Genomic DNA, 23,385 nt, shown 5'->3' with positions numbered 1-23,385 from the left:
CACCACGTCAAACCTTCCAAGAAGATGGACGAGGAAGAGCAGCGTTCACTACGGCTCTCGTTAGGCCCTCGTTAGCAGGGACAGGTGTCCCCCCCCCCCCCCCAACCTTTAGCAGTGGCACAGTATTCAGCTCCATTCTATTATAATCCACCAATCAGAGGCCTCCAGAGTTGCTTAGTGGGAGGAGCTAAGCTTTGACTGGCAGCTGCTTTATTAGAGAGAGAAATAAATGGAGCATCGCCAGACAGTAGTAGACATCACTAGCTCCATTTTGCTGGGACCTCCGTCACATTACCACTCAACCACAGCACTTCTCCACCCATGCCTGCACGGATATGACCTCTTCCCTTTCACCCTTGACCCCTATAACCATGGTCTAGGAGTCCACACAAGAAACGAACAGGTGTCTCATAATTTAAAGAATGATTTATTACTTTACATATACACACAGAAAGAAAAATAAACAATTCTGACAGCAAACCAGCAGGAAGTTAGAGAACTAATAATGAATATTCATGAATACTCTCCCCAGGGGGGCGGGGCTACAAACCCCCTTTCCACACGCTAACAAAACATCCTCATTTTTTGAGATTGTGATCTGGCTTGCGTTACAATCTATGAAACCATCCTTAGTCCAATCTGCTTCTGACGCAAATCAAGCGTCAACCCCATTTTATAAATCACCACCACAGAACTCTGTGTACATGAGCTCAGGACAGTGACATCCCGTCCCGGATGGCGGGTGCATGAGCAGGAGCCGGGTGCGGGGTGGGGGTCCGTAGCGTGGGTCTCCGCGCTGCTCCGCCCGCACCACCTGGAAGCAGGACGGCGGGTGTCTGGATCCGTTACTCGTTGTAGCGGGCCAGTTTGAGTCGAGGCACGATGTTCATGGACTGAAGCTCCTGGAAGAGCAGCTTACAGGCGTACGGGATACGCAGAGACGAGACGTGGCACGACGACTTACAGTAGTGACACCTGCACAACACGCACGCACACAAAAGCTATTAGAGACTCCGTACCGGTACACCCAGTACTACCACATACATATATATATCCAGGACAGGATTTCGGCTTCATGGTCCAGAGTTGAACCGTGTGTGTGTCGTATCAAAGCGATTACTGACCATCCAGAGTATCCCAGCAGGCCGCACTGACCACACACGTCCACCTCAAAGGCGTCGCTGGAGATCATGAGGCGTTCCAGGAGGAGCATGCTGGCGCCGTAGCCAATCAGACAGTCCCTTTCCATCTCACCCAGACGCAGCCCGCCGTCACGTGACCGCCCCTCCGTAGGCTGTCTGTGCACCCACAACCCAGAGACAGCAGTGTTCACGTACATATGCATAAGGATTAGCTAACGCTTCCTAATTTCAAGGTGCAGCACTCCTGCCTGGCAGCAGGGGGCGTTCTACCTGGTGAGCACAGCCCTCGGGCCACGTGCTCGGGCGTGCATCTTATCTAGCACCATGTGCTTCAGCTTCTGGTAGTACACTGGACCAAAGTAGATGTAGGCCTCCAGGGGCTCTCTTCACATACACCGCCCACAGCCACGCCCACAGCCACGCCCAGAGAAAGGAGACACAGGGGTTAGATATCAGGGGTGCACCAAAAAGATTCTTTTCTTTTCTTTAACAGATAAGATTCTATTTTTTTTTTTGTTTTTGATTTGAAAATGCAGATTCTACAGAGGTGGAAGTAATAACATACTGCAAAGACTTGTTTGGTTCACACATTTTATGGTAAGCATTTTATTTTAGAACAAACTTCAATGCAACAAAAACTTGTGTGCTCAAAAAATAACACTGGTTAAGATGTCCATATTAAATACGGGATGACAGAAAAAAAAATTATTTTGCAGAAACGCATGAAAGCATGTCTTGGGCTTATGGGTAAGCTACAAGGTGAAAAGTGTGTTTTTTTTTGTTTACCCAGTGATGCCAGAGGTGACGTAGTCCTTGCCCTGGTAGTTGTAGCCATAATGAATGAGATCCTCACACACGTCTTTGACTTTGCTGCCTCCGAAGGCCGTACCGTAGTGGAATCGCCCATCCAACACACCAGCCTTCCCTGCTAGCAGCTCAATCAGCTTCCCGACCTACACACACACACACACACACACCACCTGAAGCAAAATGGATCCACTCATGTACAACCCACACTGACCTCCAGCGAGCTCCGTCATGATCTCCACCCTCCTGCTGACCGGGATGTGAGCAGAAACCACACCAGCGTCTCCGCTGATGAGGAACAGGGGTGCTGTGACATCACAGGCAGCAGACACACACCACTGCACAACAGTGGCTTCACACACACGGGAGTGGAGGACCTTTGACCTTATGACTCTCAAAGAGTGAAGCCTTTTCTCCCCTCCCCGTCCTATAAGAGAGCCAGCTGAACTCATCCACACAAGGCCTGTGGAGTCTGCAGAACGTCTCAGCAGACCATGAATCATGTGATCTTAAAATTACTGAATCAATTCTCTGAAGAGGTCACAAGAAAAATATATTTTTACGCAGAGTTGACATATACAAGTTTGAGATTATGTATCATATATCAGAATAATGTAATTATGTATTACATATGCAAGACATAATCGACCTAATAATCAACAATCTTCTACATAGAAATTCCAATATTCTTTTTTTCCCCCCCAAAGCATTAAAAATCTAATATTGTGGATTTAAAGGTGAAAAAACAGTAATAAATAGTAATATTTATTTTTATTTGTTAAGAACAGAGAAGTGCGACTGTCAACTCATTATTACTGTATGTCGCACACACACAGACACGCACACGCGCACACACACACACACACACACACACACACACACACACACACACACACACACACACACACACACACACACACACACACACACTCATACACACACTCATACACACACTCATACACACACTCATACACACACTCATACACACAGCAGCTTGAAGCACATTTCCAGCATAAAGAACAGGGCTCCGTTAAAACTACACACACACACACACACACACACACACACACACACACACACACACACACACACACACACACACACACTCACAGTCATTCTGGACGGGTAGCCGTGGGGGTTCATGATGATGTCAGGGCAGATTCCTGAGTCACAAAATGGCATGTCTTCCTGTGGGACGATCAGACCACACACACCTGTGCGAGGAGAAACACACCACATCATGAATGCACACCCCCTGCTGAGTTAGCGGAGTTGAAGCGGGCGGAGGCACAGGAGGTGTGGCCTGGCTTGTGCAGCTGAGTTTTTGTTGTAATACCAAAACTGAACACTGTGCAGCAGCAGAGAGCACGCAAGTAGCATTCTAAAGCAGCCACAAGTGTGATTTCCCAAATATAAACTGTATGTAACGTTTGATACCTCCAGACGAGACGCACACAGCCGCCGCCTCCTTAACCCCCCCCCCACCCCCACCTCCCACCAATGAACTTCTCCAAGAGAAACCTGGATGTCATGAACAGACAGACGGACTTGTTAAGAACTGGCCTGTGTGTGTGTGTGTGTGTGTGAGTCTTCCAGGCTGAAAAGCTGTGGAGTAGGGCCTGTAGCCATGTGTCGGGGGGGTATGGGGGATCATTGGGGAAGCGCTGACCCTGCCTCCCCTCGGCCAGAGCAAACACATCACTGGGCCATTTGCAAGTCATAAATGCAGAGGGGCAGGAAGTGAGGAGACACTAATCCAGACAGTAGAGGGGGATTATACTGGTGTAACTTCCCCCTCAGCACATAACACACAAAGACAGGATCAGCCCAGGAGAGGACACAGTGGCTCGCACGCACGCACGCACGCACGCACGCACGCACGCACAAATATGGGAGGCAGAGAGAAAGGAGGAGAGAGAGATTCAAATCAGTCATCCTCCGAGTTGTTTACTTTGTGTGTGTGAGTGAATGATAAGAGGCGTGAAATCAGCAGCGCAATGGAGGACATCACCAAACGCTCCATCACCTCCATCACCCCACCCTAACCCCACACCTCCATCACCCCACCCTAACCCCACACCTCCATCACCCCACCCTAACCCCACACCTCCATCACCCCACCCTAACCCCACACCTCCATCACCCCACCCTAACCCCACACCTCCATCACCCCACCCTAACCCCACACCTCCCTCACCCCACCCTAACCCCACACCTCCATCACCCCACCCTAACCCCACACCTCCATCACCCCACCCTAACCCTAACCCCACACCTCCATCACCCCACACATCTCCATCACCTCCATCACCCCTCATACAGTCCCACACAACTCCCTCACTCCCCCCATCACCCCCATGCATCTTCATCACCTCCATCACCCCATACAGCACCACGCATCTCCATCACCCGCAATACAGCCCTGCAGTGGCAGCTCACACAATGGGCCTGTGTGTGTCTGTGTGTGTGTGTCTCACACCAGTAAATGATTAACTTATTCTGCAGTGTTGACCGAAGCTTATGAGCCTGCTCAGGTCTAGTGAGGAGGGAGGGGTCCAATAACAGTGGTGCTGAGGCCCAGCGCCATGTGCCCCCCCCAGCGCCATGTGCCCCCCCCCCAGCTGGTGTCATCACAGCGGGACACACTGCCCTGCCACCGCGCCCCCGCCAACACGCTTAAGCTACATTACCACCCACTTTAAACCGAGGGGTTTTCTTAAACCAAAAATGCATGATCTCCGTATTTGAATGGCTCTTTCATTTCCATAAAAACGTATGAATATTGCAGAATTTCAAGCTCATGTAAGCTTCTTTCTCCCACACACACATCTAACACACTCCATCTGTGGCCCTTCAAACCTTCCTGGTCAAAGTAAACATGCTTAAAGCTTTTTTACTGACTGTCCACTCTCCTTCGTCTCACAACATTAATGTCAGTTGCTTTTGAGCTGTGATGAAGCATTGCAAACACGCCAAAGGTGTGTGGCTGAATGCCAGCACCTTTACCGTGACCACCTAAAGCCCAGCCTAGTCTGGCCAGTCATTCCCAACCCCACCCACCCAGCTCCACAGAAGCCTCTAAACCCAGCTAAAAAACCCACAGGGCCATTAGAAGAACAGCAGAAGACCAGCACAGCAACTCCCGACTGATTAAAGACCAGCAACACACAGTAACTCCCGTCTGTGAGGGGTTGACCTCTACCCGACCCCACTCACCGTCACACACCGTGAGGAGTGGCCCTGCACCAGCTCGGATAACGTAACGAGGGGATTGAGTGAGATGTGGGCTAGCCTTCTGACCGAGTCATGGACCACAGCGCAGCAGAACAGCGCCAGTGGTAAGCCATCATGTCTAATATATTTGCATACTCTGGGTTAGGACAAAAGGCCTCAGATGAAAACAGAACAGGGAGACCTAAATGAGACGTGTTGGGTGTAGGCACTTTGGGGGCACTGGGGATGGTGGTGGTGGGAACACTGGGAGGGCCCTGGGGTTGATGGAGGGTGTGCTGTGCCATGGTGAGGGGTGGTACCTTTCTGTCCGTGACGGCTGCTGAACTTGTCTCCTATCTCTGGCCTGCGCGTCTGTCTGAGCAGAATCTTCACCAGGAAGGCATCCTCAGCATTTGAGGAGATCATCACTTTCTCTATGTATGAATCCGTCGAGCCCTTGTACCTGTGTGAACAAGGCAGAAAGTCACACTAAACACACGTGTAGCGAACATTCCAGTTCACCCAAGAGGAGTCTGACTTTACACTAAAATAAAATAAGACCCATTTCCTAAATCTTCAACACATTATAGAGTGTAAATCAGTGTGTGGACAGCCCACTGACAGGGGGGGAGAAAACTCACATGAAGGGGACAGAGAGAGAGAGACTCACGTGAAGGGGACAGGGAGGGAAAGAACACACAAAGACGGGGAGAAACATGAAGGGGGGAGATAGATAGAGAGAGAGAGAGAGAGAGAGAGAGAGAGAGAGAGAGAGAGAGAGAGAGAGAGAGAGGGTGTAAGACTCACGTGATGGGCACTGAGAGAGAGGGAGAGACTCACGTGATGGGCACCGACAGAGAGAGGGAGAGACTCACATGATGGGCACCGACAGAGAGAGGGAGAGACTCACGTGATGGGCACCGACAGAGAGAGCGAGAGACTCACGTGATGGGCACCGACAGAGAGAGCGAGAGACTCACGTGATGGGCACCGACAGAGAGAGCGAGAGACTCACGTGATGGGCACCGACAGAGAGAGCGAGAGACTCACGTGATGGGCACCGACAGAGAGAGCGAGAGACTCACGTGATGGGCACCGACAGAGAGAGCGAGAGACTCACGTGATGGGCACATCTCTGTATTGAGGTTGGCTTGGCTGGCTACTGCCCTCCAGTGGTGTCTGAGTCACTGTAGGCATGGACTTATTCACCAACACCTGCTTATTCTCCACACGCTCACCTGGAAAACACAAACACACACACACACACACACACACACACACTGGTATCCCTTCTCCCTCTCGGGCCGCCCACTCCCAGCCCCTCCCTTCCTGTGCTGAACTCTGGACCTGCACCACCCCACCAGACTCACCGGGAGAGCAGATGCCATCCGCGTCCAGGATGTTGTGTCTCCAGATGGGTTTGCGTGTCTCGGCGTCCAGCATGGGACCCATCACCTTGTCAAAGGTCTGGTTAGTGTAACGTCTCAGAGTGCACTTGGCATTCTTGTACACGAGACATCGGCCAAACCCTGGAGCAGAGGAAGAGTACGGACATGAGTGAGGAAGAGCAGGAGCTGACAGGACCAACAAGATGAACCATCACTGAAATTCCTGCCTGTTCTTCAGCTAAAGGTACTCCTGCACCTTCTCTCTCTGTTCAAGGTACCTGTAGATCACCTGGTTTACCAGAGGTGGCGCTGTGACTTAAGACTCCATGTAGGGTAAAGCAGTGATGCATTAGTGATGTGCTGCTTGCTCACCTCTGTCCAGAGAGGCCTTGTTGAGTACCAGAGCGTCCTCTATATCATAACCACTGTAGCTCATCACTGCCACCGTGGCGTTCTGACCAGCTGGCAGCTTCTCAAAGTCAATGAGCTCAATGGTCTTGGTCTTCACCATGGGCCTCTGAGGGTAGGCCAGCAGATACATAAGGGTGTCTATACGGTTCCTCTGGTTATAACCAATGGTACCTGCAGACGGAGCAAAGTGTGAAATCTCATTTTGCAAGTCCCAGGATGAACCGACAAGACAAAGATAAAGTTTTCATGTGAAAAAGTCATTAATTTATGTAAAGCTGCCCCCTAGTCTAGCCCCAGTGTCCTGCCCTAGTCTAGCCCCAGTGTCCTGCCCTAGTCTAGCCCCAGTGTCCTGCCCTAGTCTAGCCCCAGTGTCCTGCCCTAGTCTAGCCCCAGTGTCCTGCCCTAGTCTAGCCCCAGTGTCCTGCCCTAGTCTAGCCCCAGTGTCCTGCCCTAGTCTTGCCCCAGTGTCCTGCCCTAGTCTTGCCCCAGTGTCCTGCCCTAGTCTAGCCCCAGTGTCCTGCCCTAGTCTAGCCCCAGTGTCCTGCCCTAGTCTAGCCCCAGTGTCCTGCCCTAGTCTAGCCCCAGTGTCCTGCCCTAGTCTTGCCCCAGTGTCCTGCCCTAGTCTAGCCCCAGTGTCCTGCCCTAGTCTTGCCCCAGTGTCCTGCCCTAGTCTAGCCCCAGTGTCCTGCCCTAGTCTAGCCCCAGTGTCCTGCTCAAGAAGCCTCCAGTCAACTCTGCTCTTGCTCGACTAACACCATCTCCCTGCTGGTCTCAGTGTGCACGTGGCAACGGCATGTAGAACAGTGCTGAAGATCTGGCCAGGGTCCGACCCGCCAGGGCCGTCACATGAACCAGTCAGGCAGAGCAGGGCAGGTTACGGAAGAATAGCGCACGTCAGGCCCAGACCTTTGTCAGATGCTATTACTTCACAATCAGGGTACAAGCACACAGTGTGTGATAATAGCACCGGGCCGCACAGAGAGATTTGCAAATGTACGGGCCCGCCCGCACAAAACCCAAACCCAGGAGAGAGTAGGGTGAGGACTCGGGCCAAGCGAAGTGGCCATCTCAGTGGCTTTGAAAACGAGAAGGGGGTGGGGGGGGGGGGCACTGGTAACCACGGCAGCGGTGTGTGTTCCCCTCTCTGCTGCAGCTGAGCACACCAACCCGTTACACACACTGAGCTCAAGACAATGAATGTCTAATGGCACTCGGTGAGACTGTGTGTAGTGGTCCTTTTGCTGCCCCCCGCGTGCACACACACACACACACACACACACACACACACACACACACACACACACACACACACACACACACACACACACACACACACACACACACACACACAAAATAGCATGCACAAGCAGGCAATGTTTGATGTACACACAAAGCACACACACAGACACCCACACTTATTTAGTTTGCTTAAATGTGAATATGTTTCAGAGAGAGAAAGTGAGAGAATGTGTATGTGTGTGTGTGTGTGTGTGAATAAGCATTTGGGTAAATGCTGGATCTCTGTAGGATGTTTGGACTGGTCGGCTGGGCTGAGTAGGTCTCGCAGGGGCACTGTGGTGGTGGTGGTGGTGGTGGGGGCGCGGTGGGGGACAGGAACAGCTCTCTAGCTCTCTTACCCATGGCCTGTTTGCCCATAGCACACTGGTAGGTGTTCCTGGGGGACTGGTTATGATGGGGGTAAGGAATCAAACCAGCACAAACCCCCAGCAATGTGAACGGCTCAATTTCCAGATGTGTAGTGTCCCTGAATAAGAACACACACACACACACACACACAATTAAAAACAGTGCATACATTACATAAAAACAACATTAATTTTAAGGGGGTGGGGGAGTGGTTTTAAGAACAGGAGACACAGGGCTGGTAGCCCCTCACGTCCAGCAGGGAGAGACTCACTTGGTCATCATGTGTTCATAGAGAGCAATGCAACAGTCATTCTCCTCATTCACATCCAGATACTCCACCAGACCCTCATGCAGGAAGTCCTCAAAGCTCCTGCACGGACACGGAGAGGAATGCTTATACACAGAAGCCAGAGAAGAGGAGACCGCTGGTGGAGTTCACGCTAAGAGCAGACCCAGCTGAAGGAGACACGCCCCGCACACGGGGGACAGGGAGCTGCTCAGGCCTGTTCTGGTGACCCACAGGAGAGCGAGTGGTGGTGGTGGGGGTTCACCTGTAGCCCTGCGAAAGCTCCTCCACGTGCTTGTTCTTCACGGCAGCTTGTCCGTTCTTCACAACAATGTAGGGCCTGTGGGGTGAGATGACACAAACACACACATTGAGGCTTCCACTCAGTTTCAGAGAAACCGCTCCACACAGAAACGTTGCAACAAAATCAAAACATCAGGATCATCTGAATGTAAGTTTCAGGAAAATGGAGGTGAAGGCATCTCAGATATTTCACACCCATTCCAGAAGATCCAGAACTATATAGATCATTGCAACGTTGAACTAGATGTTGGAGCCAAAAGTCAAATCAGCCTTGTGAAGAATCACTGAATGAATGTGTCATTCACACTGACATTTACCATCAAACAAAAAAGATGGGAACAAAAGCCACATCTGGACTGGACAGCTGTTGTGATGCGTGTCTGGCAGGGCGGGGCCTGTACCTGCAGAGACGTCCCCCGTCTGAGGAGATGTAGACACAGCGGTCCGTCACGTTGGTGGAGATGGACACAAACTCATTAATGAAGCCGGCTCTCCTCATGAGACGGAAGGTGTTCACCAGCTTGCGATGGTCGCGGATCACTCCTAAAATGTTACCTGTACATCTCACACACACACACACACACACACACACACACACACACACGCGCACACACACGCGCGCGCGCACACACACACACACAAATTAGTTAAAACCACAATGTGCCATCACACTGCATTATAGAAGCATAAGGAGTTATCCTCAAGCATCACTTTACAATTACATTATGATGTTAGATTTGCTTAATCTAATATTGAATATAATTCATGCACATATTTTTTGCAAAGATCATGTAAAACATTCAGAATACGACTGGGAGGTTCCTGTTGTAGCATCTGCTTCCATATAAGCTGGTGGGCTAGTCTCCGTGTTTGGGGCTAGTCTCCGTGTTTGGGGCTAGTCTCCGTGTTTGGGGCTAGTCTCCGTGTTTGGGGCTAGTCTCAGGGACATTACAGTTTCATTAAAAGAACACATGAAGCCACATGCATGTATATGCACGTGGTGTGTGTGTGTGTGTGTGTGTGTGTGTGTGTGTGTGTGTGTGTGTGTGTGTGTGTGCACCTTCAGCCAGTGGAGTTTAGCAACCTGCTTGTATACTTTGACATCTGCCATGTTGTTTTGGTAAATTAATTACTCGGAGGCAGCCTGCATAATGAAAGTTATCAGTCCTCTGGAAATCACGTACATAAACATTTATTAATTAGCAAGGTGACTCCTCTCTGACATTAAGCACTAATCCCCGGAACGCAGCTCAGAGCTACGGTCCGTCTAAAGCTGAGCACCTTTCAACATGTCAGAAGGCAAGAAACCAAGCAACACCTGTTCACTGCCTGCGTTTCCACATCTCCTGCAACAAGCACTTGTAACGTGGCGGGAGATAACAACCCACAGACACATTCCGGGCGCATATTCATGAACCGGACGCATATTCATGAACCGGGCGCATATTCATGAATTCAGTTCTGCATACACCAAGCACAGATGGCTATTCCAAGAAAACCTCGATCACCGTTGAGGAAGACGATGAAGACGGTGGGGTAGGAGAGCTCCTCCCCACACAGCAGGTTGACGTCCTCCACCCCCAGGTTAAAGGCCAGCTTAATGATGGGGCCGTCCTCCATGTCCGTGGTGATGTGGGTCATGAGCGCCAGGTTCTTCACCAGACCACACGCCTGCACCAAAGAAGGAGGGCTAAGAGAACGCCACGCTCTTGAACAGATGAGTGGGTCCAGTGGGAGGACCACAGCCTTAGACTCAAGGGGGGGGGGGGGGGGGGGGGGGGTACACTCACCTCACCCTCGGGCGTGTCCGACGGGCACAGCATCCCCCACTGGGACGGTTGGAGGGAGCGTGGACCGCTCACCTTCCTGGTCTTCTCGAACTGGGAGGAGATGCGGGTCATCATACCCAGTGCGGAGATGTAGGAGAGGCGGGACAGCACCTGCGTCACGCCCTGACGGTCCATCTTAAACCTCTTCAGGGACCAGTTCCCCTGGCACGGAACACACACAGACAGCAAGACAGTGAGAGAGAAAGACCGGGAGAGAGAGACAGTTAACACAGTCTGCGATTTGCAATATGGTACTGCCTTCCACACAACGTGAACAAAACCTGGAACTTCAAAAGCGATTCATGTGCAAACAGGATGTAACCGATTGGAGGGATGATATTGATTATGAAAACATTCTAACCAATAAACAAAACTATGCAAATTAAAAGTCTGCCAACCACCTGACAGTGCTGTATTTAGTCTAGTGTGCGTTCGTGTAGTGACACATCTGCAACCGTATCACCCAAGGCGTCCGTGAGCCGTGACGGGGCACACAAGCCCCGGGGGGCGGGGCCAGACTCACAGTGGAGATGGCGTTGACCATGCCGTTGGTGATCTGGTCCTGCCTCATGTGTTTCACCACGTCGAACTGGGCTGCTCTCTGCTTGGGGATGATCTGGTCTGCAATCTTCTTCAGCTCTGAGTTAAACTTCTTGAACAGGTCCTCGAACAGCAACGACAGAAGCTGAGGACACACCACGCAAAACCTGCAGTGATTATTCAGACACAGACACTTCACAGCACAAAGCCACCGGTAGTTCGCCCGAGTGCACAAGTTCAAAGCAGCCAGAACAGGTGACATCACACAACAACGGCACATCAAGCTGGATCTGCCGATTAGCCAATCAAATCGCGGCGCATGCGAGCCCGGCCTCACGCCCTCCCATTCAGCTCCTATCAGGCCGGCGGCAGCCCGCCAGCAGCTAACCCCGCCTCTCTTTGTCTCTCCCGCTCCCCAGTGCCACTTCCAAAAACAAGCAACTTTATTAACTCCATCTGGCTGTGACAACATCTCTGCCGCCCGCGTCATGGCCGCCCCCGGGAGGGAGGGAGATGTGATAACCAGGTGTGGCCGTGCTCCGATAAGCCCGACCTGGCCCTTCTCCCAGGGCGTCTGCGGGATCAAGCCACCCACCCACAGCCACCTCGGCGCACAGCAAAACAAGCTCCGAAATTAATCAAGACATGAAGCTTCCACACCAAGGCAGACCAATTAGCTGAATGTCAGAGAACCGTAATTGAGGAGTGAGGAGATTGGCAGTGGTAGGAGTGCGTGTAAGCCCTATTGAAAGGCTAGGTGTTGCTCAGTACACACACACACACACACACACACACACACACACACACACACACACACACACACACACCAGTTCCCCTGCACAGAGGGTTGGCTGGGGGAAATTAAAGGCCTTAAGACTGCGGTAATTACATTATCAGAGCTGGGCTGGTGGATTAGCTCAATCGCTCCAGTCAAGGCAGTCATTCTTTTGTCATGGCTGCGCTAAATAATAATAGCGGGCAGAAAGCCCCGAGCCCGTCTGCCGCGCCGGGATTTGGGTGGCGCTGACTCCACCGCTGCATATCTCGCCGTCAACAAAGGCCGGGGAGCTGGGAACGGGGGTGGGGCGAAGGTGGGGGCGGGCGGAGGGGGTGGTGCCGTGCACAGAGGAGGCAAAAGACAGAGGAGACAAACAAAGCAGCAGCACAAATAATGAAGGTATTAATAAAAGACACAGAGGGCAGAGACAAAGACAAAAGGTGTGGGACTGGAAGGTAGCCACGCTGCTGTGAGCTCACTTTCACACAGGGGAGAGAGAGAGAGTAGTGATGGAGAGAAAGAGGGAGAAGGGGTGTAGTGATGTAGAAAGAGAGGGAGAGAGTGAGGGGATAGTGGTGGGGAGAGAGAGATGGAGAGTGTGAAAAAGAAAGAAAAAGAAAATGTGAGATGGAGAGAGAGAGAGAGAGAGAGAGAGAGAGAGAGAGAGGGAGACTGAGAGAGAGTGGTGTGTGTGTGTGTGTGTGTGTGTGTATGCTTCGGTAGGGAAGGGAGTTTTCTAAGGCAGAAATGCTGCAGCACTGAAAGGTCCTGGTGCTGTGTGAGCTTGTCCACAGCCTGACCTGGCGGGGCCGCGAGGTGAACACTCTCCTGGGCTGAAGCAGCGTGCTCCCCTCTCAGCTCCCTCCTGCGTGGGGCTCCACGGGTGACAGTGACCCAGACGGGCCTGAGACTGAAACGGGCCACACCCACGGACTGCCACTCATTCTTAATTGAATTAGAGGCTGTGAGAACGAAGGACATGTGGGCGGGGCCAGATCCGGGGGACAGCGTGACACTCCGCAGGGATGATCCATCCATTCGTGTGTGTGTGTGTGTGTGTCTCTACCTGGCCGGCCAGCTCCAGGCGCTTGTTTCCGTAGTAATCGCGGTCATCCACCTTGTGGCTGCCCTGGGCCAGAATCACCCTGCGCACCATCACCGCCAGGTAGGTGCACTTGGCCCGGAAGTTAAACTCCTTCACCTGGACACACAGAGTCCTGCTGCTCAATACTGGGACACCAGTGAAGACCACTAACAGAACAGAACACTACTGCAGGAGAAAAGGTGCAGGTGTGTGAAGGGTGCAGGTGTGTAGAGGGTGTAGAGGGTGCAGGTGTGTAGAGGGTGCAGGTGTGTAGAGGGTGCAGGTGTGTAGAGGGTGTAGGTGTGTAGAGGGTGTAGGTGTGTAGAGGGTGTAGAGGGTGCAGGTGTGTAGATGTTGCAGGTGTGTAGAGGGTGTAGGTGGTGCAGGTGTGTAGAGGGTGCAGGTGTGTAGAGGGTGTAGATGGTGCAGGTGTGTAGAGGGTGCAGGTGTGTAGAGGGTGTAGAGGGTGCAGGTGTGTAGAGGGTGCAGGTGTGTAGAGGGTGCAGGTGTGTAGAGGGTGCAGGTGTGTAGATGTTGCAGGTGTGTAGAGGGTGCAGGTGTGTAGAGGGTGCAGGTGTGTAGAGGGTGCAGGTGTGTAGAGGGTGCAGGTGTGTAGAGGGTGCAGGTTTGTAGAGGGTGCAGGTGTGTAGATGGTGCAGGTGTGTAGATGTTGCAGGTATGTAGAGGGTGCAGGTGTGTAGAGGGTGTAGAGGGTGCAGGTGTGTAGAGGGTGCAGGTGTGTAGAGGGTGTAGAGGGTGCAGGTGTGTAGAGGGTGTAGAGGGTGCAGGTGTGTAGATGGTGCAGGTGTGTAGAGGGTGTAGAGTGTACAGGTGTGTAGAGGGTGCAGGTGTGTAGATGGTGTAGAGGGTGCAGGTGTGTAGAAGGTGTAGAGGGTGCAGGTGTGTAGAAGGTGTAGAGGGTGCAGGTGTGTAGATGGTGCAGGTGTGTAGAGGGTGTAGAGGGTGCAGGTGTGTAGAGGGTGTAGGTGTGTAGAGGGTGTAGAGGGAGCAGGTGTGTAGAGGGTGTAGAGGGTGCAGGTGTGTAGAGGGTGTAGAGGGTGCAGGTGTGTAGATGGTGCAGGTGTGTAGAGGGTGTAGAGTGTACAGGTGTGTAGAGGGTGCAGGTGTGTAGATGGTGTAGAGGGTGCAGGTGTGTAGAAGGTGTAGAGGGTGCAGGTGTGTAGAAGGTGTAGAGGGTGCAGGTGTGTAGATGGTGCAGGTGTGTAGAGGGTGTAGAGGGTGCAGGTGTGTAGAGAGTGCAGGTGTGTAGAGGGAGCAGGTGTGTAGATGGTGCAGGTGTGTAGAGGGTGTAGAGGGTGCAGGGGTGTAGAGGGTGCAGGGGTGTAGAGGGTGCAGGGGTGTAGAGGGTGCAGGTGTGTAGATGGTGCAGGTGTGTAGATGGTGCAGGTGTGTAGAGGGTGTAGAGTGTACAGGTGTGTAGAGGGTGCAGGTGTGTAGATGGTGTAGAGGGTGCAGGTGTGTAGAGGGTGCAGGTGTGTAGATGGTGCAGGTGTGTAGAGGGTGTAGAGGGTGCAGGTGTGTAGAGGGTGCAGGTGTGTAGAGGGTGCAGGTGTGTAGAGGGTGCAGGTGTGTAGAGGGTGTAGAGGGTGCAGGTGTGTAGATGGTGTAGAGGGTGCAGGTGTGTAGATGGTGTAGAGGGTGCAGGTGTGTAGATGGTGCAGGTGTGTAGATGGTGCAGGTGTGTAGAGGGTGTAGAGCAGGGCTATTCAACTGGCGGACCGAACTTGATCCGGCCCGCGGCCCGTCTCCCCGCGGAGAAAAATAAAGCCTGGTTTAAAGCCTGGTTTATACTTGACGCGTCGCGAGCGGCGCGAGGGTCCGCGCGGCGAAAATTACGTAATTGCGGTGGCTCCGCCTGTGCGCGAGGTCGTGCACCTCTCGAATTTTGTAACTTTGCGCACGTTGCGCGTCAGCGCAATGAACAAAGTCATGTTTGCAGGGTTCATACACCTTTACAAGGTGGAATTAAAGCACTTGTACGTCACTTTCAAGGTCCAGTTCAATATTTCCCCGCACGATAAACTTAAATAAGTTAAATATTTATACATATACTCGAAATGATTCGAAATAATTCGCTTTTTATCACAATATTTAATGGTTGTTTATTTTCAAAACGCCCAAACTTAACATCTTCACGTTCTCTCATGTTTTGTCCTGGAATTACAAGAGGCTCGTATTTGTTAACGTAATACAAGAGATCTGTTCATTCAGACATATTTGTTGTGAAACGAAGTAGTTACAATTTCAAGCATTTTCAAGTACTTTATCCTAAATTCCAGTACTTTCAAACCTGAAACACAAAGCAACATTAAAATTCGTCATAAATGTTCATTCCCCTGTTGTTGAGGGGTGTTTCTTTATACTACCACATATCGTTTCGGAGAACACTGCACGCAGATTTTGCACCCCCCCGGTCAACTAATTTCTGGCCCACAGGTCTGAGCTCTTTGCCAAATCTGGCCCGCAGATAAATATAATTGAATAGCCCTGGTGTAGAGGGTGCAGGTGTGTAGAGGGTGTAGAGGGTGCAGGTGTGTAGAGGGTGTAGAGGGTGCAGGTGTGTAGAGGGTGTAGAGGGTGCAGGTGTGTAGAGGGTGTAGAGGGTGCAGGTGTGTAGACGGTGTAGAGGGTGCAGGTGTGTAGAGGGTGCAGGTGTGTAGAGGGTGCAGGTGTGTAGAGGGTGTAGAGGGTGCAGGTGTGTAGAGGGTGCAGGTTTGTAGAGGGTGCAGGTTTGTAGAGGGTGCAGGTGTGTAGAGGGTGTAGAGGGTGCAGGTGTGTAGAGGGTGTAGAGGGTGCAGGTGTGTAGAGGGTGTAGAGGGTGCAGGTGTGTAGAGGGTGTAGAGCAGGGGTCTCCAACACGTCGCTCGCGAGCTACCAGTAGCTCGCCACCCCTTTCCGAGTAGCTCACCAAAGGGCCAATGAATTACATATAAATTTGTAAACCTAATTGGTCCCATCGAGAAATCTACTTAAATTTATGTCCAATCAAAATTCACAGTTGTCCCTCCCCTTCTAACACTAAATGATTATTCGCCAATTATACAACAGTTAGTTCACAATCCGACTGGTTGAGAAGTGTTCTAACCCTGCAGATATGTGTGATAACAGCACGGTATTCTCGTTCTCTGTATCACTCCGCGGACGCGTTGTCAAGTAACGGCATGTACATATATTCACGATAATACACTCCCTCTCGTGTTCTATTGCTCAATTAGCTGTCAATCAAAAAGTTAGGCTGCCGTCAATATTGAATAAACCAGGGGTCACCCACGTCATGAGTCGCCCGCGGGCTTGTTTTAAAAATAGCTCACTATAGCGCCATGCACCAAAGCGCTGCATCGTTTCTGTTTTTGCTACTAGTATAGATTGTCCGCGGTTGCTAGCGGTCTTCCCGCTTAGCAATTGACACTCGCACACGCAACTTTCGTTCGCCGCCACCCCCCGGTGGGTGTGCTGACGTATGCTGACGTATATTGAACTCTTTGGCTGTGTTCGAAATAGACTACTACATACTGGATACTGCATATTGGACTCAGTATATACTGGATACTGCATACTGGTCCTCGTAGTAGTATGCAGTACAGTTTCCAGTATGCGACAAAAGCAAAGCACACTACGGGATCACGTGAACGTAGCGTTGCATGATGGGATGCTGTACACCACGAAGATAGCTCTGTTCGCGTACTGGAATATTTTGCGGAAGTAGTAGGTCATCCGGGTATGTTTCGCGTACTGGAAATTTTCATTTTAGTCACATACTGCATACGACATACTGATTTGGGGCTCGATCAGTATGCCAGTAGTATGTAGTAGACTATTTCGAAAACAGCCTTTGACAACCGCCACCGCTTCATACCTGTTTTTCTGCTTGAAGCGCAAACATCGCTTCCCCATCTTTCTTGAAACTCCCTTCTATCTGCATCGATTTTTCTCTTCCCTGACATTTTGGGATCATTATTTGTATTTCCCAATTACACTGATTGGGAAAATCGCATCGATATGGAAACACTGCAGTGTCGAGATGCCATCACTTCGCGGGTAACATAATTGTGGGAAATGTAGCTTTTGCTCACTTTTACTTCTTTTTTTTTGGACAATTTGGCTTTTTAAGCTCTCGCGGGCCACATAAAATGACGCGGCGGGAAACATTTGGCCCGCGGGCCTTGAGTTTGGCACCTGTGGTGTAGAGGGTGCAGGTGTGTAGAAGGTGCAGGTGTGTAGAGGGGTGCAGGTGTTGTGGGCGGAGCCTCACCGGTACATGGGTGAGGATGGTGGATGCAAGGAGCTCTCTGGCCTCCTCCATCTTTGTTTTCTTGGGTCCGCCCCACATGCGCTGACGACGCACTTTGTTACCGATGTACTTCAGTGCCTGAAACACACACACACGATCATTGTGCATACATGTGCTCAAGTTCTGATCGCGGACTAGATCCGGAGAAGATCCGGACAGGATTTCATCCTCTGGACTGAAGCGCTTTAATCTGTGAGTGAACAGCATAGAGTAAGGTCCACTGCTTCACTAAAGAGGTGTGTGGGATTGGAGCCCCTGCTTCTTATCCAGCTCTCTCTCTCTCTCTCTCTCTCTCTCTCTCTCACACACACACACACACACACACACACCTGAGCTTAAATCTGCTTATTCTACTATAGAGGTTAAAGGTCACAGGATTTCCTTCTAGACCACCCACTCAGACCATCATAGCCATGAGGCCTGTGACTCTCAACAGGGAATACAATTCAATTATTACATTTACAAATCATTTATTACATTTTTAATGAATTATCAAACTATCCAGAACGATATGAATCATTCATGTGAATTTAAATGTTCATTAACAAATTAATTTTTTGAGCTGTGCAACATGATTCTTCCAGTGAAATATTTTATTCGCCAGGTCCTTTGTGGTCTACATAACGGTCATGACCATGAAGGCCTTCAGTAAAGAGCACTCACTAATAATAACTCCCCTATTATAATAATAATAACTCCCCTATTAATAAACTCCCCCATTACTGCAGTTATTGGAGTGTGTAAATATACAAAAAGATATTAGTAAACATAAACCAAAAGCTCCACGTTTCTGTTTTATAACTTCAAAATGACGCTGCCTCTAGTGGTGGTTATTAGAAGTATGCCATCACGCAACCCCCTCTGCTGTGAGCACCCTTTAATGACGGGGTCCTAATGTGCCTTATCTAACTGCGGTCTGTCTGGGTCAAACGGAGCACACACAGGAGGCTCATTAGAGCCGAGTGGACACACACAATGCCACAGACACACCAGCGCTCCACGGAGCATGCCCAGACGCAGGTTGCTAGGATGCAGATATGCTACTTACCGACCCATTATGAGAGCTCCACTACAAAATAAGACGTCTGGGTTTGGCAAACAGGGCCCAGCGTTCGGCAACATGCATCGTGGACACACGCGCCTAGCGCTGGGTACAGGGACACCGAGGAAGGGACGGGGCGGAGGGACAGCGGGGCGGAGGGACAGCGGGGCGGAGGGACAGAGGGGCGGAGGGACAGAGGGGCGGAGGGACAGCAGGACAGAGGGACAGTGGAGGTCGCCATGTTTCTCAGAGCACCAGCAACACGGCCCCTAGCTACTCTGCACACTGCCAGCTCTACACCGGACTACAGAACATTCGTTAACAAAGTCCGATGTAATGTGAGAATTAAAAAACACATTTAGAATGCCAAGACCAGGTCGTTACGAAACAAAGTATACCAAAATTTATTTTTGAACAATTGTTCTGCATTGCCGAGTCAACGGATGGTAGCAAGAACGTGTGATGACAGGTGAGCGTTGACGGTCCTGTGACATGACGGCGCTGTGCGGTATCCCTTCACACGAGAACGACGATGTGATGAAACTCGGGAAGACGAACTCTACATGCACATGGAGCAGGACCGTGGTGGGGAACCATGGAAACACGCAGGACAAGAAGGGTTGTGGGCGGCGGTCTGGTACCTGCGTCTGGGTAAAGATCTGAGCCTTCTGACACTCTTCTAGGCTGGGTGCGAAGGCGGCCATGACATGCTCCTCTGTGCCGATCATCTGGACGATCTCCTGGTCGCTCTCCACACCCATGGCCTAAACACACACACACACACACACACACGTAGGCAAAACTGAAACAGTCCAACATCCGCCCTCAAACAAAATGTTGACGGAGATAAATGGCCTCAGATTGTTTTATCTTTTAATCCAACACACTGCACAGCTGTGAACAGTAGCATACGTGTGTATTTGACATGGTGAAGCGGGTGAGGGGTGAGGGAGAGATGCAGGCCTCTCTGACATTTACTTATGCTAATAGCGGAGCGTGGGAACGGGCCGGGCCGCCCGGTGCACTCACGGGTCGCCTCAGTGCGCCCGTGATACAGGGGAGCCAGAAAAAACCCGCAGGAATTGAAATGCAAAGAACAAGTGCAATGCAAACAACACTCAACAGCCAGTTCCCCTGCAGCCCGTCCCAGACGGGCCCGTCCGGGAGGGGACCGGTGGAGAGGGGACCGGTGAGGAGGGCCAAGGAAAGTCCTCGGGAAAACTGATTATGTACGGGACCTCGTCACCCTAATCTTATACTGACTGCAGTCACTTCCAGCTGATGAAAGTCAAGATTCAAATCAAAAGGAGACACGAGTGTTGAAACTCTAAAGTCGGCCATCCATAAGCAGCGATCCTCCCTGATCCTGGAGACACACCACCCCGTAGAGAGGAACTACATCTCAGCTGACCAGATCCTCATGCTACTGCACTGAACTGTATCGGTCTGTCAGATTAGTCAGACTCAATCAGACGTATTAGTACAACTAACTTCTGCAAGGTGGCAAATGTTCAAGACCATTATGTAATACTCAAACTAGATATAGATATAGATTATATAGATATAAACTAGATTCTGTTTCAAGCACAAAGGCAGAACTTTAAAACATAAAAACCAAAATATATATTTCAAATTGGTGAAAGCGATAAAAATAAATACATCTTCCAACCCCACCTAAAACAAATGATTTTTAGATCACATCTTCACAACTACTACACTGCCACTCGACGTCCCGTTGTTGTATGGCGCCATCTGCTGTACATGCGCAGTAATTGCAAACAAGTGTCCAAGGAGCTAGCAGTATTTCATGTACTTCTATTGAACGTTAATAACCCAACATACAGGTCATTCAAAACTCACTACTGTTACAGTACTCTCCGGGCACGACTGAGTTATCTGAATGAACAATTAATTACCCATAATCAATTTACTTTAGGACATGAACAGAAAAAAATTCTAAAACAATTTCTAAAATGAGTCTTCCCGCCTCTCACCTTGAATATGATGGCTATCGGGGCGTCCTCCGAAAGAGTGTTGTGTTTCAGGTAAAAACGACCCTGTTTTACAATCATGTTGGTTCTACTTTTCTTCTCATGAGTGGAGCTAGAGTTCAGAGACAGAGAGAAAGACCAAACCAAAAAAGTAAATAAACAAACATGACATCAGTGTTGAATGCTGGAACGCAAGAGCAGAAGACAGGCTTGGTCACATGACCAGCAGCACCTGGTAACCGAGGCTCCCACGGCGCCTTTGCGGTCTTGCTCTACAATGATGCGATTTTTCGAGAGTTGCTCCTGGATGAGAATGACCTTCTCCTGACCTTTCACGATGAAATAACCCCCTGCACACCGCAGCAAACCATAAATGTTAAGTAAGGAGAGCAGAAACTCACATTAAATGAGTGGTGGAACACAGCTGTGGGGGTCTGTCGTGACTCTACCTGGATCCAACGGACACTCGTTGAGTTTGGAGAACTCCATGGACGTCTTACCCGTCAAGACACAGTTGGAGCTACGCAGCATAATAGGCATCCTGACAAAATAAACATCATTTAAAAATCCCATCATCTGATCATTTCAGGCTTCCTGACCACCATGGCTTCTACATGAGATCATAAGGAAGTCTCCAGGTGGAGGTGGGAGACGTGGCAGTAGGTACCTTCCGATGGGTAGCGCGTTACGTATGATCCTCTGACTGCCCCTGGTGTACTCTATATCCACGGTGATGGGGGCAGAGTACGTCATGTCTCTCAGGCGGCACTGGAAAGCACAGAGGCCACAGACTTGACCATTCGTGATCTCACCTAGCCAGAGTTGCTAGTTATTCTATAACTTGGGGCGTGTTGAGTTGTATACAGAATCCATATAATTCAGTTGCTCTTAACAATGAAATCTTGACTTCAGGTCAGTTCTCAAAGCTGTGATGCTGTCAACAGACCAGCAGTGACCGGTCTAGAGCTGGACTAGTATATAAACGTAAAGATCATCAACTGAACTAATGGCCTTATTACCTCATGAGGAGACACTGGTCTGGTCACATTGAAACTCTCCTCCACGTCTGGCATGCCAACATAGATGTTAAGGTACCTGAAAGTGAAAGTGTATTCTGAATGGTGACTGACTGTCTTACGTATGCAGAGAGTCTGTAGATTTAGAATGAGAGAGCAGATATCACACACTATAGACATACTTCAGATACCACATTGGATCCGCATCACTCGTGATCTTCTCATTCGCCTTCATTATCTTTTTAATCTGAAAGGAAAACACAACATTTCCCATCTATGCACTTAATAAACTGCTTGGAATAAACACCCTGATTGACAGAGTCAGCCATGTCACACCTCACCTCCACATTTATGAAGTAGTTGAAGGAATCAATGTGTTGCTTTACCAAGCCTTTCACCTGAAAATCAAATGAACATCACACTCAATCTTAGTCCAGCCGGTTAAGTGAAAAGCATACAGGGCTCAGGCCTCCTGCTGTTTAAACGTTGTGATATTACTCCCTCTCTACTGTCATGCACCAATAACACGATTAATATCTCACCTTCAGAAAGGCTGGAAGCAACTTCCATTTATCCTAAAAGTACAGAACAAGTAAGGGTTACCAACCATCTTTATATACATTCGAAAAATATATAATGAGCTCAGAATTAGTTAGACTATCTTGATACTTTAGTAGTAAAAGAAGCAAGGTTAGCTTGCTTATTTGATACAGGCGATGTCAAAAACAGAGACTATTCCTGCTAGTAGTTAACATATCTAGCGTGCTGGAGCATGGTCTCTCGTAGACAGCTGCGTCTTAATGTCGTTATCTTACCTCGACAGTATTCACAGGAGCAGCGAGCTGCTGGGGGGACATGTCCCCAAATTCGTCCTTCAGAATATCCATGACTATCAGTTCATTTCACACAATACGCGCTACGAAATCATATCACAACGTTCAGGACACACTCAAAACACTCTAAACGGAAATGCATATACACGTGAATTGGACAGTGTGACACGAAAAGTACACCGGGTTAAAAAGACGTACAGAAGCCATTAGTTCCATGCCGTCCAAATTTAATGTTTAATGTTTGTGATGTTTTAAAAAACATTTGGATGTTCAGCAAATTAATACAGCCACCCAGAAGTATTAATTTAGCAAAATAATTATTCTGAACCAACGGACACTGTAAGTTAATACCGACAATATAACCAGATTTCATCTGCAAAATATAAATGGGTTTGCCATTTTAAAGAATATAAATAAATATAATGGAAGCCTGTCATTTTTACTGACGATGACGTAAAGTTGTCAGTTGTAAAAGCAGACATTTGTAGACACTTTACATGTAAGCACCTCCAAACGTTTTGGTAGTTTTTACTGTAGTATGATCTATTTTTTAGATCACCAATATAACTGACCATCAGAAGAAAAAAATAGCAAAGACGTTGGCAAGGAAATTACCCAATTTATATCCAACCATAGCGTGAGTGAGGGTGGTCATTATCAAACTAAATAAAAATGTGTGCCAAATAATTTACTATTAAACAAAAACTCAACAACTCCTCCCCAAGCAAACACTGGGTTGTTATAGAAACAAACCATATAAATA

The 23,385-nt window shown here is 49.7% G+C and overlaps 1 protein-coding gene across 2 annotated transcripts; it reads right to left on the bottom strand.

Annotated features, from left to right (window-relative positions):
• Positions 1-408: 408 nt before the first annotated feature.
• Positions 409-22,808, bottom strand: polr3b (polymerase (RNA) III (DNA directed) polypeptide B). Of its 2 annotated transcripts, XM_076985015.1 has the most exons (28): positions 22,605-22,806; positions 22,332-22,364; positions 22,131-22,187; positions 21,972-22,036; positions 21,793-21,868; positions 21,441-21,541; positions 21,223-21,314; positions 21,006-21,123; positions 20,777-20,885; positions 19,424-19,546; positions 17,702-17,818; positions 13,411-13,545; positions 11,550-11,711; positions 10,988-11,188; positions 10,706-10,868; positions 9,599-9,752; positions 9,160-9,234; positions 8,880-8,978; positions 8,599-8,726; positions 6,923-7,132; positions 6,533-6,691; positions 6,283-6,400; positions 5,483-5,625; positions 3,060-3,163; positions 1,929-2,095; positions 1,413-1,526; positions 1,125-1,298; positions 409-975 (listed from the first exon to the last, which is right to left on the bottom strand). In XM_076985015.1, the coding sequence occupies exons 1-28, from the start codon at positions 22,674-22,676 to the stop codon at positions 846-848; spliced, it is 3,399 nt and encodes a 1,132-aa protein (XP_076841130.1). In that variant the 5' UTR covers positions 22,677-22,806; the 3' UTR covers positions 409-845. The 2 variants fall into 2 exon arrangements, with proteins under 2 accessions (XP_076841130.1, XP_076841132.1); XM_076985017.1 differs by lacking the exons at positions 409-975; positions 1,125-1,298; positions 1,413-1,526; positions 1,929-2,095 and adding an exon at positions 2,104-2,985 and having other exon boundaries at positions 3,018-3,163; positions 22,605-22,808.
• Positions 22,809-23,385: the final 577 nt, after the last annotated feature.

This window comes from Brachyhypopomus gauderio, chromosome 2, assembly GCF_052324685.1.
Source record: "Brachyhypopomus gauderio isolate BG-103 chromosome 2, BGAUD_0.2, whole genome shotgun sequence".
Classification (NCBI taxonomy): Eukaryota; Metazoa; Chordata; class Actinopteri; order Gymnotiformes; family Hypopomidae; genus Brachyhypopomus; species Brachyhypopomus gauderio.
Note: the sequence above shows the minus strand (reverse complement) of the source record. Positions and strands in the feature narration are given on the sequence as shown.